At 39.4% G+C, this 23300-nt stretch overlaps 1 protein-coding gene across 1 annotated transcript in view; it reads right to left on the bottom strand.

Annotated features, from left to right (window-relative positions):
- The window catches only part of LOC106880199 (uncharacterized), a 49024-nt gene that overhangs the window by 21609 nt on the left and 4115 nt on the right, over window positions 1-23300 (bottom strand). Inside the window, exons 3-9 of the mRNA XM_089362804.1 lie at window positions 20718-21398; window positions 17889-19379; window positions 17470-17557; window positions 15259-15335; window positions 10144-10253; window positions 5139-5291; window positions 521-928 (exon numbers count right to left, since the gene is read on the bottom strand). Coding sequence (XP_089218930.1) covers window positions 521-928; window positions 5139-5291; window positions 10144-10253; window positions 15259-15335; window positions 17470-17557; window positions 17889-19379; window positions 20718-20976 — 2586 coding nt within the window. The 5' untranslated portion in view covers window positions 20977-21398. The remainder of the gene's footprint in view (window positions 1-520; window positions 929-5138; window positions 5292-10143; window positions 10254-15258; window positions 15336-17469; window positions 17558-17888; window positions 19380-20717; window positions 21399-23300) is intronic.

Below are 23300 nucleotides of genomic sequence, written 5' to 3'. Positions count from 1 at the left end.
CACAATTCCTCTTATCTTTAACACAGACACACACAACAATACACTATGCTCACTTTTATTTCTGTTCTTTCATGCTCCACTTTTGTCTGATAATATCCTTTTTTTTACCTTCCATCATTGTCAAAAATGTTGAACACATTCTCTTATTTCTTCCTTATTGTGCAAAGCTGCTCATTATATACTGTGAACTCTTACTCAAAATTCTACATTAATAACAACTACAGTATTAGCTAATTTATCAAGAAATATCTTCAGAAAACAAAGCAAAAAAACACACACAAAAAAAAAGATCACAAACTCCCAATTTGCAAACACCTTAGATTTAATTGCCTGTAATAACTGTTCTGCCTTTTTCCCATCTGACTACAACTAATTCTTTCTATTAAGCCTCACTTGATGATAGTCATCACATACAATCTTCCGTGCAATAATGTCCTCTTCTTTTACTTCACCTCTCACTTCACTTATTTTCTTCATACCTTGAAAATGCAGTACCTGTCCAATGACAGCATCTACTCACCTTGAAGCTTAACTCTCCTTCTTCTCCTTCAAAGTCATACAGTGTGATGGCTACGGTCTCCTCTCCCCCGACAGGGAAGTCTACTTTGTCGAGCAACTCAGAATCTGATGTCTCATCGTCAAGGCTGTTTGAAGCATCATTTTGAGAGTGAGCTTCATCGAAATTTATTTGTGACTGAGTTGGACTTATAAGGTTAGTTTGTTCGTGATCCTTCAGAGCAGGAGAATCCAAAGTGTGAAGTGCCAGTTTAGCTGGAGCAATAGTACCAGTGGTAACTTCTGACAGGCTTGCATAGATGGTGTTATCAAAGGCCATGACTTCAGTAGCATCATTGGAGTTTTCTTTGGCTGACACTGAATCGGGATCAGTTCCACATGAATTGCTATTAGTATTAACTGGAGTTGGAGGCTTTAACAGTAAAACGAAGGAAATAAATATCCAGGTTCAAATGATAGAATAAAATAGGCAGCTGGATACAAGTAGACATAGAGATAGAGAAACATAGAAAGAAGGAAAGAGAAGAACGAAGAAAGAAAAATAGACCACCAGATGGATAGATAATAGTCAGAATAGGTGACAGACATAGACAGGTGATATGAAAAAAAAGAGATAGACAACTAGAAACATACAAGAACAGAAATAGCAAAGCAGATTATATATATATAAATAAACAGATATTGTGTGGCTTGTCATGCACAAAAGAACAATGATATGTGGGAGTGTTAGAAACAGTTATCGCATGCAATGCAGTGGAACAAAGCTACCAACCCAATACTTCCATCACTCAATATTTGTAGGTACAAAATCCAATAAAAGTAGTAGAAACATGGAAAAAAAAATGCAAAGCTCATTTCAATAATATCCTATCTTTTTCTCTCCCCTACTGCTCCTTAATGTCCTCGAGTTAAAAATAAAGTTGAAGCTTGCAGACTACAATACTTAAGGTAGTGCCAATCATAAGTCCATATGTGAGAAGGTTGACTTTCAAATGACCAAAAAAAATCAGAATACAGAAAACTTGAAAGAAGGGAAATTTAGAATAGCAAATACCGTAACACTGAAAAATCAAAAACACCAAATTCTGGAGTATTTTAGGGAAAAATGATGTAGAAAATGGTCTTAAAAGACATTTATTTACGATTTTAAAAACTGTGTTTATTTAGGAAAGATCTTATAAAACATCTGCAAGAAAATATACTCACCATATCTTGCTTGTATTTGTTATCGTGACACACTCATCATCATCTAACGTCCATTTTTCCATGCTAAAATGGGTCGGATAGTTTTACTGAAAACTGGTAAGTTGGAGAGCTGTACCAGGTTCCAAACTGATCTGGCATGGTTTCTACAGCCGGATGTCTTTCTTAACACCAATCACTCCAAGAGTGTAGTGGGTGCTTTTTACATGCCACTGGCATGGGTGCCAGTTACAAAACACTGACATCAGCCATGACTACAATCTCACATGGCTTGGCAAATCTCCTCAAGTATGATATATTGCCAAAGATCTCGGTCACTTGTCACTGCCTTCATGAAGCCCAAAGTTTGAAGGGTGTTTTTTATATGCCACCGGCATGGGTGCCAGTTATGCGACACTGGTATGAGCCACAACTTTGATTTCACTTGGTTTCATGGGTCTTCTCAAGCACAACATATTGCCCAATGTTGAATGAGTGTGCTTTTTACATGTAACTGGTATGGGTGCCAGTTATGTTACACTAACATTGGCCATGACTATGGTTTCATTTGGTTTGATGGGTCTTCTCAAGCACAGCATCTCACCAAAGGTCTCAGTCACTTGTCATTGCCTCCATGAGGTCCAATGTTCAAAGATCATGCTTCACCACCATGTCCTATGTTTTTCTGGGTCTACTTCTTCCATAGGTTCTCTCTCTACCATTAGAGATTGGCACTTTTTCACACAGCTGTTGTCATCCTTACACATCACATGACCATACCAGTGCAGTCATCTCTCTCGCACACCACATCTGATGCCCCTTATGCTCAACTTTTCTCCCAAGACGCTTACACAATGTTGTGCATGCACACTGACATTGCACATCCAGCAAAGCATATTAGCTTCATTTCTTTCAAGCCTTCACATGTCCTTGGTGGTCACAGTCCATGTTTCACAGCTGTGTAGCATAGCTGTTCTCTCACAGGCATCATACAATTTGCCTTTCACTCTGAGAGAGAGACCCTTTGTTCCCAACACAATGTAATAAAAAATGTAACTACACTATATATTACTCAGATAGTACTCTTTTAAAACTGTAAATAAATGTCTTTTAAGATTCATTTTCTTCATTATTTTGCAATAAAAAATTTCAAAATTCAGAGTTTGAGTTTTTCAACATCACACCATTCAATATTCTGATTTTACAATCTTTCAGGTTTTTGGTATTCTCAGTTTTCAGTCATTTGAAATCTAGCCATTTCATATTTGGTTTTCTAACATTCAACCTTATAACTCAAACCTGATGAGTATTGTGTGTATCATCAGTAGGTCACAAATCTGAGACTGGTCACCCTCTGTCTATGCCATGGTAGTGAATCAGTAGTAGCAGAGTCATCAAGAACTAAAATTGTGGTTACAGATCTACTTAGTGGCTATAAATCTCTCAGAAGAAATCTATAGGTTGGGTACCACACTGAAGTTAGAAATACTATACAGAGTATCAGCATGAAGCTAAAATGTAGCAGATAAAAGTGTGAGCAAATACAGTAGTGATCTGAAAGACTATGGGTAAGACTATGAAGTAAATTTGGCAATGTAAATTAAGTTAAAACCTGCTAACACACCTTACACATTACGCTGTATTCTTTAATAGTTCAAACATGTTCATTGGTTTTTCCATTGCTGATTCAGAGTGATGTTACAACTCCTCTATGTCTATGCATATATACAAACATACACTATAATGTGTTTATATAATTATATATTTCCCAGAGAAATATTATATGCATGAATTTTACCTTTCTATCAAGTTACAGATACATAAACACACATGCACATACATATATACACACACATACATGCAATGCTAAATCAATTCAACTAAACAAATGCACACCAAAAGACACACACAGATTGAACCTCACTTCACTAGCTTGGTAGTTTCAATGGCTTGAGATGGTGATTTGAATCTGATGGTCAACAGTTTCATCTGATGGTTGTTTAGCCAGTTGTGGTACCCCATACTGTTTATGTTCACCACACCTGACTTTAGCATTCAGATTATTCTGCCCATTGCAATGCTTATTTATTGGTTTTGCTTTGAATTACACATGAATTGTGTTTAGATTTCAATGATGTGATTATTTATTTTTAGAATATAGGGCAGATATGAGAGGTTGAATACGGCCAGTCCCAACGCAAAACGGGTAGAATATTTGGGCTGGATATGGCCGGTTTAAATGCTAAAGGGTCAAGGTGGTTGGTACTGCTATAAATATCACCTATTGAGGAGACCCCCTTTGGTCATGACTGACCATGGGATTGCACCTAGAAAGTTACCCTCCCAGGCACAAGTGGAAGGCCAGCAGTCACCCATGGATACCAGCCTCCCCTCTCCACACCACCGATGTTATCCAAGGGAAAGGCAAAGGGGCCGATACAGCTTGGCACCGGTGACGTCACAACTCATTTCTACAGCTGAGTGAACTGGAGCAACGGGAAATAAAGTGTCTTGCTCAAGAACACAACACGCAACCCGGTCTAGGAATTGAACTCACAACCTCACGATCATAAGCTCAATGCTCTAACCACTGAGCCATGTACCTTCACACCTATAGTCACTGATATTTTAATCTTAATATCAGTCATTCTTTGTATGAAAAAAAATTTACTATTTCACACTAAAAAATCGAAATTACTTTCTTGCCAACCCAATAGTTTTTGATGGTTGGATCATTTCTGTACAAATGGTCTTTGAATGAATAACTTAAAATATTTCAAGAACACTGTTAGTTCCAGACATCACAGATGATGTCCTGGATTCACATCTACTACTTGACTTTTATTTAGATTGTATGTAAAAACAAATACATTTGGAAAGTAAATTCACAGTAGGAGTTAAGGTAAATGAATGGTTATTCCTTTTCTTAATTTTTGCATAGCTTTGAAGTCTCAGTAAGCCAATTGTTTTTGTTTATCTGCTTTAGTATACAGTAAACTCATGCTAGAAAGCTAATCAGTAAGCTTAAACTGAGTTATACTATTGTACATTGTACTGGTTTGAGTAATACAGTACAATGTTCATATTATTTTACTATTTTTTAACCTTAAGCTTTGCTAGTTCAGGAAATCTGTTACTCCAACACCTGTCTAGTCCCAAACTTGCTGGATAAGTGTGATTCAACCTGTATGCTCTTATGAAAGTTACAAATAACAAAATGGCTCCACAACATAAATATCAATAACTAGATGGTCATATGCTGTGTGTGAGAGAGAGAGAGAGAGAGAGAGAGAGAGGGAGAGAGAGAAAGAGAGAGAGAAAGTGAGAGAGAAAGAGAATGAGTGAGACTGTTTGTGTGAGTTACATGTACTCTGTCACATTTAAAATGCATTTACTTATCTCAATAAACTTATTTGTCAAAGCTATTATGCATAACTTACGTTGGACAGTGGCTGAATAATTTTTACAAAGCCTTTTGGGAAGATTCCACTGAAGCCATTACAGGTACCATATAACCAACTGCTATCTACCCAGGAAAGTAATCTCACACGATCACCTTTCTGTATGTTCAGTAATAGAAAAGAAAGCAAAGTCTGGAAATGGGGAGTAAAAGAATTAGCATGAAGGAAGAGAAGAAATTTGGCAGGAAATGATCACTGCTGATATGCAAAAAGTTTTGCAGCAATCAGAAAATGAGCCAGGGTTTGAAAGAGAAGCATACCAAAGGCAAAGAATCTAGACAGAAATCAAAAAGAAAATTTTTAAAGTTTCAAATTAAAAAGAAATTTTTAAAGTTTTATATATTTTATAGTACATGCCAATATAAAATGCCATATCTGTATATTATGATTTACACAACAATATTGCATGTTATATCTAACAATCTCTAGTTTGTTATATTAGGGTTAGGGTTAGGGTTAGGGTAGTAGTTACAGTCCAACGATCCTCATGGTCTTTCAAGTACTTCAGTCATTCGCTTGAGTAGTTTCCCATTACCTTCTTCAAGCCAACAGGATTTCAACTTATTTCCTACAAACTAATGACACATCCTTGTTCTTGTAGTGAATTACACCACCTGGAGCAATGTGAACTTGATCACATGGAGTTAAGTGTATTGGATATAGGCACAGCACATTTTAGTGGTTAACCCTCTAATCAATCAGCTAATTCATTACAAATTTCCATTACCTTTATCCTAAAAATCTTATGACCCTATAATGAATAGTCATTATTATTAAAGTGGAAAGCTGGCAGAAAATGTACACCAGAGAATTATGTTTGGTATCATTTCATCCAACTTTATATTCTGAGTTCAATTTCTGCAAATGTCAACTTTGCCTTTCGTCCTTTTATGGTCAATAAAATAAGTACCAGTTAAACATGGGTTGGTGTAATCAAATAACCTGCCCCCCTAAAATTTCTGGCTTTGTGCTTATAGTAGAAAGGATTATTATTATTATTATTATTATATATTTGTCTTTTGCTTTGTATTTGTACAAGTTGACTCCAAGTCTCACCCAGAGACTTCATCATCATCATCATCATCGTTTAACGTCCGCTTTCCATGCTAGCATGGGTTGGACGATTTGACTGAGGACTGGTGAAACCGGATGGCAACACCAGGCTCCAGTCTGATTTGGCAGAGTTTCTACAGCTGGATGCCCTTCCTAACGCCAACCACTCAGAGAGTGTAGTGGGTGCTTTTACGTGTCACCCGCACGAAAACGGCCACGCTCGAAATGGTGTCTTTTATGTGCCACCCGCACAAGCCAGTCCAGGGGCACTGGCAACGATCTCGCTCGAAAATCCTACAGGAGCCAGTCAGGCGGTACTGGCAACGGCCACGCTCAAAATGGTGCATCTCATGTGCCACCCGCACAAGAACCAGTCCAGGGGCACTGGCAACGATCTTACTTGGCTTGCCGGGTCTTCTCACGCACAGCCCATTTCCAAAGGTCTCGGTCCGTAGTCATCGCCTCGGTGAGGCCCAATGTACGAAGGTCTTGCCTCACCACCTCAGCCCAGGTCTTCCTGGGCCTACCTCTTCCACGGGTTCCCTCAACTGTTAGGGTGTGGCACTTTTTCACGCAGCTATCCTCCTCCATTCTCACCACATGTCCATACCAGCGCAATCGTCTCTCTTGCACGCCACAACTGATGCTTCTAATGTTCAGCTTTTCTCTCAAGATACTTACACTCTGACGGGTATTCACATTGACATTACACATCCAACGGAGCATACTGGCTTCATTCCTTGCGAGCTTACGTATGTCCTCAGCAGTTACAGCCCATGTTTCACTGCCATGTAGCATGGTTGTTCGTACGCATGCGTCATACAGTCTGCCTTTTACTCTGAGTGAGAGTCCCTTTGTCGCCAGCAGGGGTAAGAGCTCTCTAAACTTTGCCCAGGCTATTCTTATTCTAGCAGCTACACTTTCAGCGCACCCACCCCCACTACTAACTTGGTCGCCCAGATAGCGGAAGCTATCGACTACCTCTAGTTTTTCACCCTGGAATGAGATAGAAGTTGTTTCCTGTTTGTTTGCAGTCTTTATTGCACCTGAACATCTGCCACAAACAAAAACTAACTTGCTAGTTAACCTGCCTTTGATGTTGCTGCACCTCTTATGTGTCCATAGCTTGCACCGGGTACATCTTATAGAGTTACTACCTACTCCTTTTCTACATACTGAGCAGGGCCATCTACCTGAAGGGGTTTGTGTTTTATCTACCTTCCTACTTATTAGGATTTTGGTTTTAGCTAGGTTGACTCTAAGGCCCTTCAATTCTAGACCTTGCTTCCACACCTGAAACTTCTCCTCTAGTTCTGATAGTGACTCCGCAATTAGGGCAAGGTCATCAGCATAGAGGAGCTCCCAGGGGCAACCTGTCTTGAACTCCTCTGTGATTGCCTGGAGGACTATGGTAAATAATAGGGGGCTGAGGACGGATCCTTGGTGGACCCCTACCTCTACCCGGAATTCATTGCTGTACTCATTTCCAACCCTCACCTTACTGGCAGCATCTCTGTACATGGCTCGCACAGCTCTCACTAACCATTCTTCTATCCCAAGTTTCCTCATTGACCACCAGATAAGGGATCGGGGGACCCTGTCAAAGGCTTTCTCCATGTCAACGAAAGCCAGGTACAGAGGTTTATCCTTAGCTAGGTATTTCTCTTGCAACTGTCTCACTAGAAATAAGGCATCAGTAGTGCTTTTACCTGGCACGAACCCAAACTGCATCTCATCTAAATTGATTCGCTCCCTAATTAGTTGGGCTATGACCCTCTCTGTAACTTTCATAACCTGATCTAACAGCTTGATGCCTCTGTAATTATTTGTATCTAAAGCGTCCCCTTTACCTTTGTAGCAGTTGACTATGATGCTGCTACACCAGTCATAGGGTATGACTCCTTCGTGTATCACCTGGTTCGTAATACGGGTGACTAGGCTATAGCCAACACTGCCAGATATTTTGAGCATCTCTGCAGTGATTCCTGATGGGCCGGGGGCTTTCCCGGTCTTCATACTCTTAATTGCTTTATCTACCCTGGTACTATCAACTCGGATAGCTGGTCCCTCTATTGGGTCGACATAAGGCAGGCTCTCTTTCTCCCATTCATTCTCTTTATTAAGCAATCTATCGTAGTGGCATCTCCAGACCTCTTTCTTTGCATCCTCATTTAATGCAAGCGTACCATCATCCATGCGAACACATTTCTCTCCTACAACATCACTATTCTCTCTCCTACACTGTCTTGCAACACGAAATACCTCGAGTCTTTGGTCCTCACGGCGCAGAACATTGGCAAATCTTTCCTTATCTGCTTCCCCTCTGGCTAAATAAACCTGTCGCCTAGCCTCCCTTCTGGCACATTGGTACAATTCCCTGCTACCACCGTTCTTCCAGTCCTTCCAAGCTTGTTTCTTTTGTCTAATAGCCCTGTCTACCTCCTTGTTCCACCACCACGTTACTCTGGGTCGGGAGGGGACCTTACACCACCCACAAATCTGGTCGGTGGCTTTCAACAGGTTGTCCCGCAGAAATCTCCAATTGTCTTCCACGTTGTATGATGCTATATCCCCTTCTATTTCGTTAAATGCTTCAAGTAACTTGTCTCTAAGTCTCTGTCCGTTTGCAGGGTCTTTAAGCTTCCACACCCTTCTTCTCCAAGCCTGTCTAATTCTGGGCACCCATTTTGCCTTAATCCCAAAGTCGCTAACTACTAATCTATGTTGTGGGGTACATTCTTCGCCAGGGTAGGTTTTGGCATTTATAAGCCGCCCTCTTTCCCTATTTCTGGCGAGGATGTAGTCGATTTGGCTAGAGTGTCTGCCGGAGCGGTAGGTGACTAGGTGACTGGCAGGTTTCCTGAAGTTGGTATTGCAGACCATAAGATTGGTTGCATCACAGAACTCCAGCAGTCTGGTTCCCTCCTCGTTGCGGGAACGAAATTCAAGTAGGTATTATGACTAAGGTACCATAGTTTTGGTTTTGTACAGAATATTGTTCTAGAGAGTGTCTGTCAAGACATAAGGAAACTAAAAGTTTGTTTTCAAAGTAATCTGATGATAAGATGATAGTGTGATCTTAAGATGAGAGTAAAAAGTACTTTCAATAATGTTCTGAGATTAAAATGTTTTTGGAATTACGTAGACAATATTTTTCTTAGGATATGAGCAGTTCCCTCAAGCACTATTTTTTTAATTTCTTCCATTTTGGGATTTCCTGGTATCTGAGATAGGGAAGATTCATCCCCATTTGTGATCATCCCAAGGGTGCCTATGACAACAGGTATGGTTCTAGTCTTCAGGTTTCACATCTTGTCAATTTCTATTTCAAGATCATTATGCTTGCTCAGTTTTTGGTAGGTCTTGGCAAGGTTTTTACAGCTGGATGCCCTTCCAAATGCCAACCACTTTACAGTGTGAAATGGATGCTTTTAAGTGGCACTGACAGGGTCACCAAGTATTATTTTCCTTCTTTCGCCATCTTGTACAACTGCCCACCCAAATTCTTTTATCAGTATATTTTTATTATTACATGTATAATTTTTGTATAATCATTTTCAAAAAATTATATATTACTATGAAGTTTGTTATTTATGTTGGTGTTTTGTGTATTTTGTCTACTACTGTACCCTAATTCTTAAATTTATGTTACCCTAGTTGCCAAAAATTAAAAGGACATTTTTATCTTTCCTCATCATCAATATAGTAAGTACTTATCAAACTGCATCTACAGTAGGATTTCAATATAAGTTGGTTTTACTTATGCTTTGAGAAAGGTATGAATGACAAATGTTTCAATTTTCTCCTTATAATTCTTAAAAACTTGTGTTTCATAAAAATTTTAAATAAATTAGAATGAAAAAATCATCATCATTATTTACGTCTAATGAGAAATATGAGAAATCATTATTACTAATAAAGACATACTTACCTTTAGAGATAATTCATCTAGTTCTTGAGCTTCAAAATTAAATTCTGCAACTGCACAAGGTTCTGTTACTTTCATCCTAGCAGTGTCAGTAATGCTAGAGTTCTCTTTACCTATAGGATTTTAGTAGATGTCATTAATATGATTATCACACTACTTTTCTTAACTAGCTAACCTTAAGTCCTCTTTCAAAGTGAATTGACAGAAATGTCCTAACAAAAATTGTTTATAACCGAGCTAATATATTCCCAACACCTTTAAACCAACTTAACAATAACCCTAACCCTGCAACCCAACAAAACCTGTGCTACTCACATACTTATCTGATAAACATTGTGCCTAAGGAGTCAATGTAAAAACACAAAGTTATAATATGCTTCATTTAGCTAATATACACTTTCTGCAACAACTAATATGTTACCTCTAGTTAAAGAACAAATAAGTCTTATTTAAAACATTAAATTTGTGCCTCACATACGACTAGTGTTACTTGCATATCTTAATATCATGCTTCCAAGTCTACTTAATACATTACTTCTTTATTTTAATAACCTGTAATCCCGTTACGTTCTGAGTTCAAATTCCACCAAGGTTAACTTTGCCTTTCATCCTTTTGGGGTCAATTAAATAAGTACCAGTTACGCACTGGGGTCGATGTTATCGACTTAATCCCTTTGTCTGTCCTTGTTTGTCCCCTCTATGTTTAGCCCCCTGTGGGCTATAAAGAAATAAATAACCTATAATCCCAGTCAACTGAAAACAGTGTCTAAAGTTATTATATTGTGCTTTATATCATCAATATCTTGCTGCTTAAAGCTCACATTCTCATAGATTCTCAAACTCAGTGAAATCTTTACCATATATTGATAACCTCTAAAATGATTGTGAGGTTATTTGCTTTTTGGCATCTGACAAAAGTAAAAATTAGGATGTTCAACTGTCATATTTCTTAATGTAGTTATCAAAATGAAATATCAAAAGATGCTATTTAAATAAAAATCCTCAATGCTTCGATACTGATCATCATCAGCATTTAATGTCTGTTTTCCATTCTGGCATGGGTTGGACAGCTTGACAGGAACTGTTAAGGCCAGGAGCCACAACAAGTTCCAGAGTCCATTTTGGCTTGGTTTCTTTGGCTGGATGTCCTTCCTAATGCTAACCATTCCACAGTGTACTGGGAGCTTTTTACGTGGCACCTTGGTCTAAGGACCTCAATTTTGTTGTAATAGACAGGTCTTCTCAAGTACAGTAATGCACCACATATATCTGTCCTCTGTCATCTTCATAAGGTTCAGCATTTTGAGATTGGCCTTCAATACTTTGTCCTATGTCTTCCTCGGTCTCCCTCTTACACAACTTCCCTCCGCTTTAAGTAATTGCCACTTCTTTATGCAACTGTCCTCATCCATCCACATCACATGACCAAACCAGCATGGTCTCCTCTCTTGCATACTGCATCTAATTCTGCTTGTGTCCAACTTCTCTCTCAATATACCAATGCTCTGTCACACATCCAGCAGAGCATACCAGCTTTGTTACTCTCTAACCTTTGCATGTCCTCCACATCCTCTGCATTCAGGGCCGATGTCCCACTAACCATGCAGTAGAGAGAGAGAGAGAGAGAAAGAGATATTTGGTTGCCAACAGAGATAAAAGCTCTCTGAACTTTCTCCATCCTATTCTTATAGCAATTACACTTTCTGTACAAGCTTCTCCACTGCTAATTAGGTCACCTAGGTAGCAAAAATTATCTACAACTTGCAGAGAGCCAACCGGACATTTAAGGAAATCAGTTTCCCATGTACCTGTGATCTTTATGGCTTCCATACATCTTCTATATACAAACACTATTTTCTGTTAACCTCCCTACTATTCCACTGCACCTCTTGTGTCCATAGCTTGCACTGGGTACACCAAATAAAATTTCCACCTACAGATGTTCAGGTGAAATAAACACTGTAAACAAACAGGAAACAACTTCTGTCTCATTCCAGGGAGAAAAACTAGAGGTAGTCGATAGCTTCTGCTATCTGGGTGACCAAGTTAGTAGTGGAGGTGGGTGCGCTGAAAGTGTAGCTGCTAGAATAAGAATAGCCTGGGTAAAGTTTAGAGAGCTCTTACCTCTGCTGGTGACAAAGGGACTCTCACTCAGAGTAAAAGGCAGACTGTATGACGCATGTGTACGAACAGCCATGCTACATGGCAGTGAAACATGGGCTGTAACTGCTGAGGACATGCGTAAGCTCGCAAGGAATGAAGCCAGTATGCTCCGTTGGATGTGTAATGTCAGTGTGCATACCCGTCAGTGTGCATACCCATCAGAGTGTAAGTATCTTGAGAGAAAAGCTGAACATAAGAAGCATCAGTTGTAGTGTGCAAGAGAGACGATTGCGCTGGTATGAACATGTGGTGAGAATGGATGAGGATAGCTGCGTGAAAAAGTGCTACACCCTAACAGTTGAGGGAACCCGTGGAAGAGGTAGGCCCAGGAAGACCTGGGCTGAGGTGGTGAGGCAAAACCTTCAAACATTGGGACTCACCGAGGCGATGACTACTGACCAAGACCTTTGGAAATGTGCTGTGCGTGAGAAGACCCGACAAGCCAAGTGAGATCGTTGCCAGTGCCCCTGGACTGGCTCTTGTGCGGGTGGCACATAAGATGCACCAATTTGAGCGTGACCGTTGCAAGTACCGCCTGACTGGCCTTCGTAGGATTTTCTAGCGAGATCGTTGCCAGTGCCCCTGGACTGGCTCTTGTGCGGGTGGCACATAAAAGACACCATTTTGAGCGTGGCCGTTGCCAGTACCGCCTGACTGGCCTTCGTGCGGGTGACACGTAAAAGCACCCACTACACTCTCGGAGTGGTTGGCGTTAGGAAGGGCATCCAGCTGTAGAAATTCTGCCAAATTTAGATTGGAGCCTGGTGTTGCCATCCGGTTTCACCAGTCCTCAGTCAAATCGTCCAACCCATGCTAGCATGGAAAGCGGACGTTAAACGATGATGATGATGATGATAATGATGATGATGATGATGATGATGATGATGATAATGATGATGATGATGATGATGACACCCTTCCTACAAATTGAGCAGGGTCATTTACTAGAAAAGTGACAGGTGCTGTCTGATTTCTTGCTCACTAGGACCTTTAAGACCCTTTCATTCCAGGTTTTGTTTCCCCACCCGAAATTTCTTTCTAATTATGTTACATATTCTGCTATGAGGGCAAGATCATCAGTATATAGTAGTTCCTATGGGCTTCCAGTCTTAAATTCCTCTGTTATGGCCTGGAGGATGATAATTAAGAGGGAGCTGAGGACATTTACTTGTACACTAAATTCACCACAGTACCCACGGCCAACCCTTGCATTGCTAACAGCACCCCTGTACATGGCCTGTATCTCTAGCTTCCTCAGATACCACCATATCACAAAGCAAGGTACCCTGTCGAAGGCTTTCTCTAGATCAACAAATACCAAGTACAATGCCTTGTTCTTAGCTAAATACATCTCTTGCCTAACAATGAAAATAGCATCCATAGTGCTTTTCTCTAGGACAAAGTTGAACTGCATTTCATCAAGTCTAATTCTGTCCCTAATTAATTGGGCTATAACTCTCTCCCTGCAACTCTCATCACGTGATCCAGTAATTTGAGGCCTTTATAATTACTTGCAGCAGCTGACTATGTTGCTGCTGCACCAGTCACTAGGGATTATGCCTTCTTGAATAATCTAATTAACTATATGGGTGAGTAGATTGTATCCAACTCTGCCAGACATCTTAAGCATATTGGCAGTGACTCCTGGTGGACTTAGGCTCTTCTCTGTCTTCATATCTTTAATCACCTTATCTATCATGCTGCTCCCAACTAGAATAGCTAGTTCTTCTGATGGATTCACGTGAAGAAGACTCTCTTTTTCCCACCCATTCCTCACATTTGATTGTCTTTCATAGCTCTTCCATGCCTCGTTCTTTTCAGGATCACTAAGAGCAACCATTACCATTATCTATCTGTACACACTTCTCCTCACATTTTGATTTTCTCTAACACACTGTCTGCCAATCTGAAGCACCACAAGTTTCCAATATTCACACTGTAAGAAATTAGTAAACCTCTGCCTTTCTGCTTCTGCCCTAGCTAGATATACCTGATATCTAGCTTCTGATACCTAGCTATGTGATTATGGTTCTTTGCTGTCCCAACTCTTCCAGTCTTTCCAAGCTTGTCTCTTTTCTTTTAGAGCCCGGTCTACCTCACTGTTCCACCACCATGTCACCTTCGGTTGAAGCTTTACTCCAACCACAGGTTCGGTTTGTTACCCTCAGTAGATTGTCCTGTAAGAACTTCCAATTGTCCTCTATGTTGTACATCGCTATCTCTACTTCCTTTTCATGAAAGGTTTCATTAAGACCCCTAAATCTCTGCCCATTTCAGGGATCCTTATGCATCCAAAGCATCCTTTTCCATATCGGTTTGTGTCTCAGGACCCTTCTAGCCTTAAGTCCAAACTCACTAAACACCAACCATGGTAAGTTGTACATTCTTCACCTGGGAACAGCTCTGCATTCATGAGCATATGCCTGTCTCTGTGTCTAATGAGAATATAGTTTATCTGGCTAGTATCCCCACCACATTGATAAGTGATCAGATGGCTGACAGATTTCCTGAAGTTGGTGTTGAAAACCATTAAGTCATTTGTATCACAGAACTCCAGCAGCCTTGTTCCCTCCTCATTTCTGGAGCCAAAGTTATAGCTTCATGCATGCCATGGAAACTATTAGAGTATTTTCCAACATGGCCATTGAAGTCCCCTGTCTCAATGAGAAAATCATTGTTTACTGTCATCAAGGCAGTCTGCAGAAGGGACTCATAGAAATGGGTTCTACTGAATAACTGCAAATCCAACATGTGGGCATATGCAGAGATAAATAATACTGTTACATTAAACAGGACAGCTTTATTTCTCATGTTTTTGTTTTCTATAAAAAGCACATACATTTATTTTAAGAATTTATGAGCTGTGAGATTTACGATAACTAATCTGATACCTTGGCTATGGTATACAATAATTATGATACAAAGAAGAAGGTAAAGATGAAATGGCTAACACACCTACAACTGACGTTTTATCTGTCTGTGCAGAAATTTCTCCTGTAGCAACATTTGGAAGTTGAGTGTCTTGCTTCACACTGGAATGAAGGTTAACAACAAATAAACAAACAAAAATAAAACAACATTCATTGATTATTGTTGTGGCTGCATGAAAGTAAGATATCAAACCCTGTACCATTATAATCTGATATGGCTATGCTGCAGTAGAACACAAACATGTGACACTAAATGTGTTAATACTGAAAAATAAAATAGAGAGTAAGACATCAGTGAAAGCCTTGGTTTGTTTGTTTTTCCATGCTAGCATAGGTTAGAGATTCATTGAGACCTTATTTTACAGTTGGATGCCTTTCTTGTTGCTAACCCTCACTTGTTTCCATGTAAGGAATCACTTCATGTGGCCTCAAAGGTAGATATTAATCAAGGTGATTTATTGACAGGTGAAACGATAATGCCAACAGCAACAGCTTTGTGTGTAGACTACGGCACATGCTTATTGACAACAAAATACGATAGTGCTTCTATACCATATAAATTTTATCCGAAAGAGAATTTAAGTCCTGTACCACAAGCAAAAAAGATTTGTTATATTGTATCAATACTACTTAAAATGTAACACTACATCTTCTCATAGCATTTCATCCAAAAGAAAGGAATGCTGCAAGAAATAGTCAGCTTATTTTGTTAATTAGTAGAGCTGGTTATCAAAGACAGAGTGACAACTAAATGAACATGATGTAACCAGTTTTTGCACAGTATGTCATAGGTATTTATTTGATTGTGACTACTGACTGAAAAGCCAATCAAAACCTTTAGTGTCATTTGAAATCCTGATGATAAGCTAAACAAAATTTCATAACTTCACCAGTGTAGGATTGTCTCCTGACCACTTTGCTATTGTTGAGCCTTAAAGATCATGAATGTTGCTTGTACAAACCTTACTATTCGGTCATGTTTCTGGATATTATAATTATAGGCAACATAAGCAAGCACAATATTTCAGATTCATTGATAATCATCATTATCATTATCTAACATCTATATTCCATGCAGGCATGGGTTGAACAATTTGACATGATTTGATGATATCCAAGGACTGCATCAAACTCCAATGTTTACTTTGGCATGGTTTTCTTTTTTATGGTTGGATGCCTTTCATAATGCCAACCACTTTACAATGTGGACTGAGTATTTTGTTTGTGCCACCTGCACTATTGAGATTGCAATGCAGTTTGCAAAACTACAAATCCTGGGGGTCAGTTTCATGCTAAGGGACCGAGGAATTACTATGAGAGGTGGGTAGAACAGAGTAGGTTCCTGTAGAAGGATGTGTATGGCTACTCACATCTAGTAGGAGAAAAATGAATGGATAAAACTTTATTAGATGACATTTATGCATCTTTGAGTGTCATTAGTGATGCAAATGAAGTGAAACTGAGAGAAAAAACCCAGAAAGTAGACTATTTAAAAGGATCTTGCTTGTACAAATTTTATCCAAGTTCGACGACTGGCACCCATGCCAACCTTTCTTCATTGGACATTAAACTCTGCTTGCAAAGACCTGTTGGAGCAAGTGAAATCGTAACTGAACCAAATTTGATGACTGGCACTCGTGCCAGTGCAGCACTAACAGCACCGAGTGGGATCACTGCCAGAGCAATGGTCTGCCTTCCGAGCCGGTGGCACGTAAAATGCATCATTTGAGTGTGATCGTTACCACCATCGCCTTACTGGCACTTGTACTGGTGGCATGTGAACAAAACATTCGAGCGAGGCCGTTGCCAGTGCCGCTGGACTGACTCCTGTGCAGGTGGCACGTAAAAACACCATTTGAGCGTGGCTGTTACCTGTACCACCTGACTGACCCTCGTGCCAGTGGCATGTAAAAGCACCCACTACACTCTTGGAGTGGTTGGCATTAGGAAAGGCATCCAGCTGTAGAAACTCTGCCAAATCAGATTGGAGCCTGGTGCAGCCATCTGGTTTGCCAGTCCTCAGTCAAATCGTCCAATCCATGCCAGCATGGAAAGCGGACACGTTAAACCATGATGATGATGATGATGAATAGTCAGGATAATATTAACTAGAATTGGGTAAAGTAGCAGCAACTACTTTTCATGTATTTTAGACAAAAGCAAAAAGCTTTTAATGATAATACAATCCATTCTAGTTTACTTAACTTACCAAACAATTTGCTGACAGCTTTCTTACCTGGCTTTTACTGATGTGCAGCAGAGTGATGAAGGTAAAGAAGGTGGCCTCTGTGGTTTGGGCTTCAATTTGGTCTTAATTTCTGGATCTATCAAGGGAGAGAATGACTTCTCAAAATCATAAATATTTTTCAATGATTAAGGATGTTAAAAAGAGATAGCACAGTTGGGCAGGTAGCTTTATACTGTCTAGAATTTAGTGCTTCACTGCTTGGGTAACATAATATAAAAATAATTATATTAGTATTTATTATATCAAATGTTAATTCAATGGATTAATAATATCTATCCCTTTTCATACACATATTCACATATACACTTACCTAATTGGATATACCAAAACTCTTAGATAAATCATTACAAACAATATGAAACAAAGCCTTCAGAATTAGCAGAAATTCTCACAATATTCTTCCTTACCTTTCCCTGAATTAATTTTATTTGTATCCTGAACGACTTCAGAGGAACTCTCCACTGCTTGAGTCAGATTTGGTTTTACATCAAACAAACTCTCCACAGCTCTTTCATGCAAACCCTCTGCAATAACTGAAGAGCTTTTCTCAACCTCAAGCGAATTCTGCACAACATTATTTCTATGTTCAAGCATTTCTTGTACTGAACTCTCCACTTCTAGAGTTGGATTATCTGCTGTTGCTGTCATCGAGCTTTCCTCCATGTCTTGAGTTGAACCCTCCAATGAAGATTTCTCAAAACTACTCTTCAAGTCCTTTATGAGATTGACACAGCGAGTATTAAGGCTATTGGACATTTTGTTGTAAGGCAAAGATTGTTTAGCAATGGAGTTTTCAATTTTCAGTTCTGCTTCAGTCAAGTCACCTGAGGTAGTAGAGTTAGCCATACTTTCATTAGCATTTTCATCAACCAACTCAATTGTTTCCTGCATCAAATTAGATTTTGGAGAAGAGAAATTGTTGTTAGCCATTTCACTAAAAGTCTCATTTTGAACAACATTTGTTAAGTTTTCATTCTCATCAGAACAAACAAGATTTTCCTGAGATGTGTTTATAACATCTGCAGTTTCACTTTGATTTGGTTGCATTTCTGTCGTTTTTATATTATCACAAATATTGGAGGTGTTGTCCACAGGTTTAGGGGACTTTGGAGGAGATATCAATGAATCCGGAGCATGGTTGATCGAATCAGATGATTCACTTTTAACGTTTGTCTCTTCCAAATCTCCAGTTTCTTTTAACGCTACATTTATGTTCTCTGAGTCTATTTCTGATGTTTTTGGAACAGGTGATGGTGGTGTGCTTAGTATTATTTCTTGTTTCTGAGGAGGAACTTTGGGTTTTGGAGGAGGTGCCACTGCTGAGCAGGTATGTTTTTGCAAAGGTTGTTTAGATAAATCTGAATTTGGTAGTAGTTTTGTTGTAGACACTTGGGGTTTTGGTCTTGGTGGCTCAGGTGGACGCCTCTTCCGAATATCTGACTTTGGATGCAATATTTTGTTATCTTCTACTGGAACTTTATCGTCAAGATCTAAGAGAGATGTCTGAGAACCTTCACAGGATTTAGAAAGGTTTTCAATTGACGTCTTAAAAGAGTTGTGATATTTTTCAAAGGCATTACCACTGTTTATTGAAGAGTTTCCATCTGATTTCTGTTGGGAGCTATCATCTCTCTCATCAGTTGTTTGTAATGACTGTTGCTCTGTCTTTGTCAATTCCAATGGACTGCATGGTGGTCTTTCAGGAACTTTCTTTTTCTTTTGAGATCTTGTTGATTCTTCCGGCTCCACATACCAAGTTGTTGGCCCTAACTGAGATTTATGGGGGGGCTTATGTGGTGGCTTCTGGGGTGGCTTATGTGGTGGCTTCTGGGGTGGTTTGACTTGCTGTTCTGATTCAGGCAGTTCTTCAGTGTACCAAACTGCTGAAGGTTTCTCAGCTAAAAAAAAAAAAAAAAAGAAAGAGTACAAAATAAGGGATAACCACAGATTCGTGCCCCCAGCCGATTTTGGATGATCATAATTTTCAGAAACAGTTAGTTGAACGAAGTGTTGGATCTCCAGTGAAGCGGAGTCATGTCGTCGCTGGAACTGGCTGGTGTTCTGTGGTCAGTGGCTAGACCTCAGAAGGTCTAAAGCCAACGGACAAACATGTGCAGTAAAGCTAGCTATTTATAAGAAACTATCGGCTCAACTGGGGTTCAGAAAAACTGTCAAACGTGACCTTATCTAAAGGCGTCGATTGGTTGGGTTGCACCCTGGCGCGAGATAGAACAAGAGACAAAAATACGCCAATACCAACCAATCAGAGGTGGTGGACACAACAGGGTCCAAAGATGCAACCAAAAGCTAGCTCTTATCCGCTACGTCCACATTCGTGTATATATAATAGAGAGAGAGAAGCTTCACTACAAGTTAATTGTAATTAGAAGAGAAGATTGTAAGAGGCTTATGTATGAAGCACGATTTTGTAAGGTGTCAAAACATGGGCATTAAATGTGGAGGATGTTCAAACACTGAAAAGAAATGAGGTGAAAATGTTGTAACAGCTTATGTAATGTTAGTGCATATGAAAGATGGAGCACAAACTGGAAGTTAACTGGATATAGGAAGAATCAGGTGAAGTGTGCAAAAGAGGAGAGTCCATTGATATGGATAGATTGTGCAGATGTAGTGAAATGTGAGGTGTTGCACAGCATGGAGCAGTTACTTTATGTGTATGTGTTTTCTGTAATTGAAGGTATGTCACATTTAAGAAAATGGACAGCCAAAAGCTGTGTTACTCCACTGCATGGAGGATAACAGTTGGGGAAAGAAGTGCCAAGTAATCCAAATAGGAGGAACTTGTAGAAGAAGAGGCTAAACATATCACAAAGGATATAACGAAAGGCTACTACTGTGGAGAGAAAACTAGTCCAACCCATGCAGGCATGGGAAAATGGATATTTTAATGATGATGATTGATGTACTCTAAAGTGCAATAATGCAGCATTATTTGAATGTAGTATGATGTGATATATTGTGGTGTACTGATGTGATGATGTTGTCTGCAGGTTACCCTGATTGAGTATACTTATATGGTGAGGTGAATTTTGAAGGATATTTGACAGCTATTTCTTAGCAAGTCGAGCAAATCTAATGTTCATCTTGCTATGTTCCCTTGTTGAATTGATGTTAGCTGTGCTGTGACAAAGGATGACATGGAATAAATTAGTATGACATGGTATATATGATACATTATAGAGTACAATAACACAATGTAATAGGCTTAGCTCTACCTGTTAATCCCAAAGTCTCAGAGATGCGTTTAGTGTAATCTTTGGTTGTTTGGAGCATCTCAGCAGCTTTTCGGTTCTTCACAGCTACAGGTTTTTTATCACTTGTCGGAGGTGAGGGTGTTGAGCTTTTTCTGGAAAAAAGGAAGTTTTTGAAACGACTTGCACTATCTACTTTTGTCTCTGGCTCTTTTGTAGGGCTTTCATTTCTCTTTGTACCCAGAGATTCTGCAGATTCAGAAAACTTTGACGGTTTCTTCATCCCTGGCTGTGGTTTGGCTGATAGATCACTACTGCCACGCAAAGGTGCTGGAAAACTGGATTCGTTTGTAGAAACAGGTTCTGCTTTCGGTATAGGTGGTGGTGGTGGTCTGGGTAAAGGTTTCCCTAAAGAAGAATTCCTCAGAGAATTTCTGTTTGCAGGAAGAGGAGGACGTGAAGGTCTAGGTAAACTTTCTCGTTTACCAGAAGACAATCTAATTGGTTCTTCACTGGAGCACACTGGATCTGATTTTTCAACAGGTCTAATAATTGTTGGACGTTTCCCACTGGATTTGCTTGAAACTGAGTCTTCTAATGATGGCAATTGAAAATCACATAATTCCTCACTTGGTGACGTCCGGAAATTGTCATTGTTGTTCTCTGGTTTTATATCCAACTGCTGTTTTAGTCTTGGAGATGGCACTGAAAAGACAAATTTTTTCAAAATATATTAATATATAAAAGAGTATTGAAATTTGCTTGAAGTATTGCTTTATTTTGTACAAATGAGATAAGAGTATGTAAAACCTTTGAGTAAGTGAAGATTTAATCAAAATAAGTACAGTAAGACCAGTGAATGAAAACAAAGATATTGTATTAGCTTACATTGGTTGTTTAATAATCTTAATAATATTTCAAGGTAAATCCCTTTTTCAAATAAAAGAAGGTAAATAATCAAAGAGGTTTCAGGTTCAATGCCACAGCACAACACCTTGGGCCAGTGTCTTCAACTACGAGCCCCAGGCTGACCAAAATATGGTGAGTACATTTGGCAGATGGAAACTGAAAGAAATCTATCATTTATTTATATATATATATATCATCATTGTTTAACGTCCGCCTTCCATGCTAGCATGGGTTGGATGATTTGACTGAGGACCGGCGAACCAGATGGCTACACCAGGCTCCAATCTGATCTGGAAGAGTTTCTACAGCTGGATCCCCTTCCTAATGCCAACCACTCCGAGAGTGTAGTGGGTGCTTTTACGTGCCACTGGCACGAGGGCCAGTCAGGCGGTACTAGCAACGGCCACACTTAAATGGCGTTTTTTATATGCTACCTGCACAGGAGCCAGTCCAGCGGAACTGGCAACGACCTCACTTGAATATTTTTCATGTACCACCAGCACAAGTGCCAGTAAGACAATGTTGGTAACGATCATGCTTGAATAGTGCTTTTTACATGTCACTGGCACGGAAGCCAGGCAGCTGTTCTGGCAATGATCATGCTCAGATGGTGCTCTCAGCGCTCCTCTGGCACGGGTGCCAGTCATCAAATTTGATTTCGATTTCACTTGCCTCAACAGGTCTCCGCAAGCAGAGTTTAGTGTCCAACGAAGGAAAGGTACGCATAAGTGGGCTGGTTACACCCCTGGCCATGGGTTATATATATATATATATATATATATATATATATATATATATACTAGTAGAAAGACTGCCCTCCAGGTGGTTTTCTGCTAGCCCCTTGATAATATTTTCACATTTGATTCCCATTTCTAATAAGTCTTATATTTTATGTCTAATTGTTTCTTAGTATAATAGTGCTCATTTGCTTAGTAAATATTGCTTTCATTATTTTAACACATTATTTTATCTCTCTTTTTTAAACAACATCGTGGTAGTCCAACAACAGAGGGAGAAGCAGTCTGTCAAGTTGTACCTTCCCCTAAAAGCAACATAGAGATTTCATTTCAGCAGCCCATCTGTAAGCTTTGCAGTGTATGTGAGAGAGAGAGAACATTGCAAACAATGAATGAAATAAACATGAGATGAAAAATCGAATAAATAAAAGGGCATTACTACAGATGAATATGTCCCGGACTTTGTTGCCTCGTAACATCCAGAAAGATGGATACTTTTTAACAAAACTTTCTACAAATACCACTGTTGTGGCTTCAGAGTTTATAGGGATTTTGGGAAAGAATTTTTGCGAGGGGGTGGAGAGAGGAGTCAGAAAATTCACACAATCTGATTTTTTTTTCCTTCATGACTTTCAGGAAGATGGGTGTCTTTTAATGAAAATTTATACAAATGCCTTTCAAACAGCATAGATTACGATTATAAAGAAATTGTGGGGGTGGGGTCTCCATTTTGAGTTTGCATTTAACAAATTTCACTCTCAAGTATGTTTGTCCCAATATGCTCAGATGTTGTGCAGAGGGAATGAACCTAAAAGTGCATAATTGTAAAGAGAACTTCTTAACAGCAGTGAGAAGAGAAGAGATGGATGAAGGTGAAGTAAATGGATTCAAATAAATAAAAAGGAGTTGAAAAGACAAGAAATGAAAAGAGGTGGGATGCTGAGAGAGTAAGATAAAGACA

Source organism: Octopus bimaculoides, chromosome 14 (assembly GCF_046866305.1).
Source record: "Octopus bimaculoides isolate indiv1 chromosome 14, ASM4686630v1, whole genome shotgun sequence".
Classification (NCBI taxonomy): Eukaryota; Metazoa; Mollusca; class Cephalopoda; order Octopoda; family Octopodidae; genus Octopus; species Octopus bimaculoides.
Note: the sequence above shows the minus strand (reverse complement) of the source record. Positions and strands in the feature narration are given on the sequence as shown.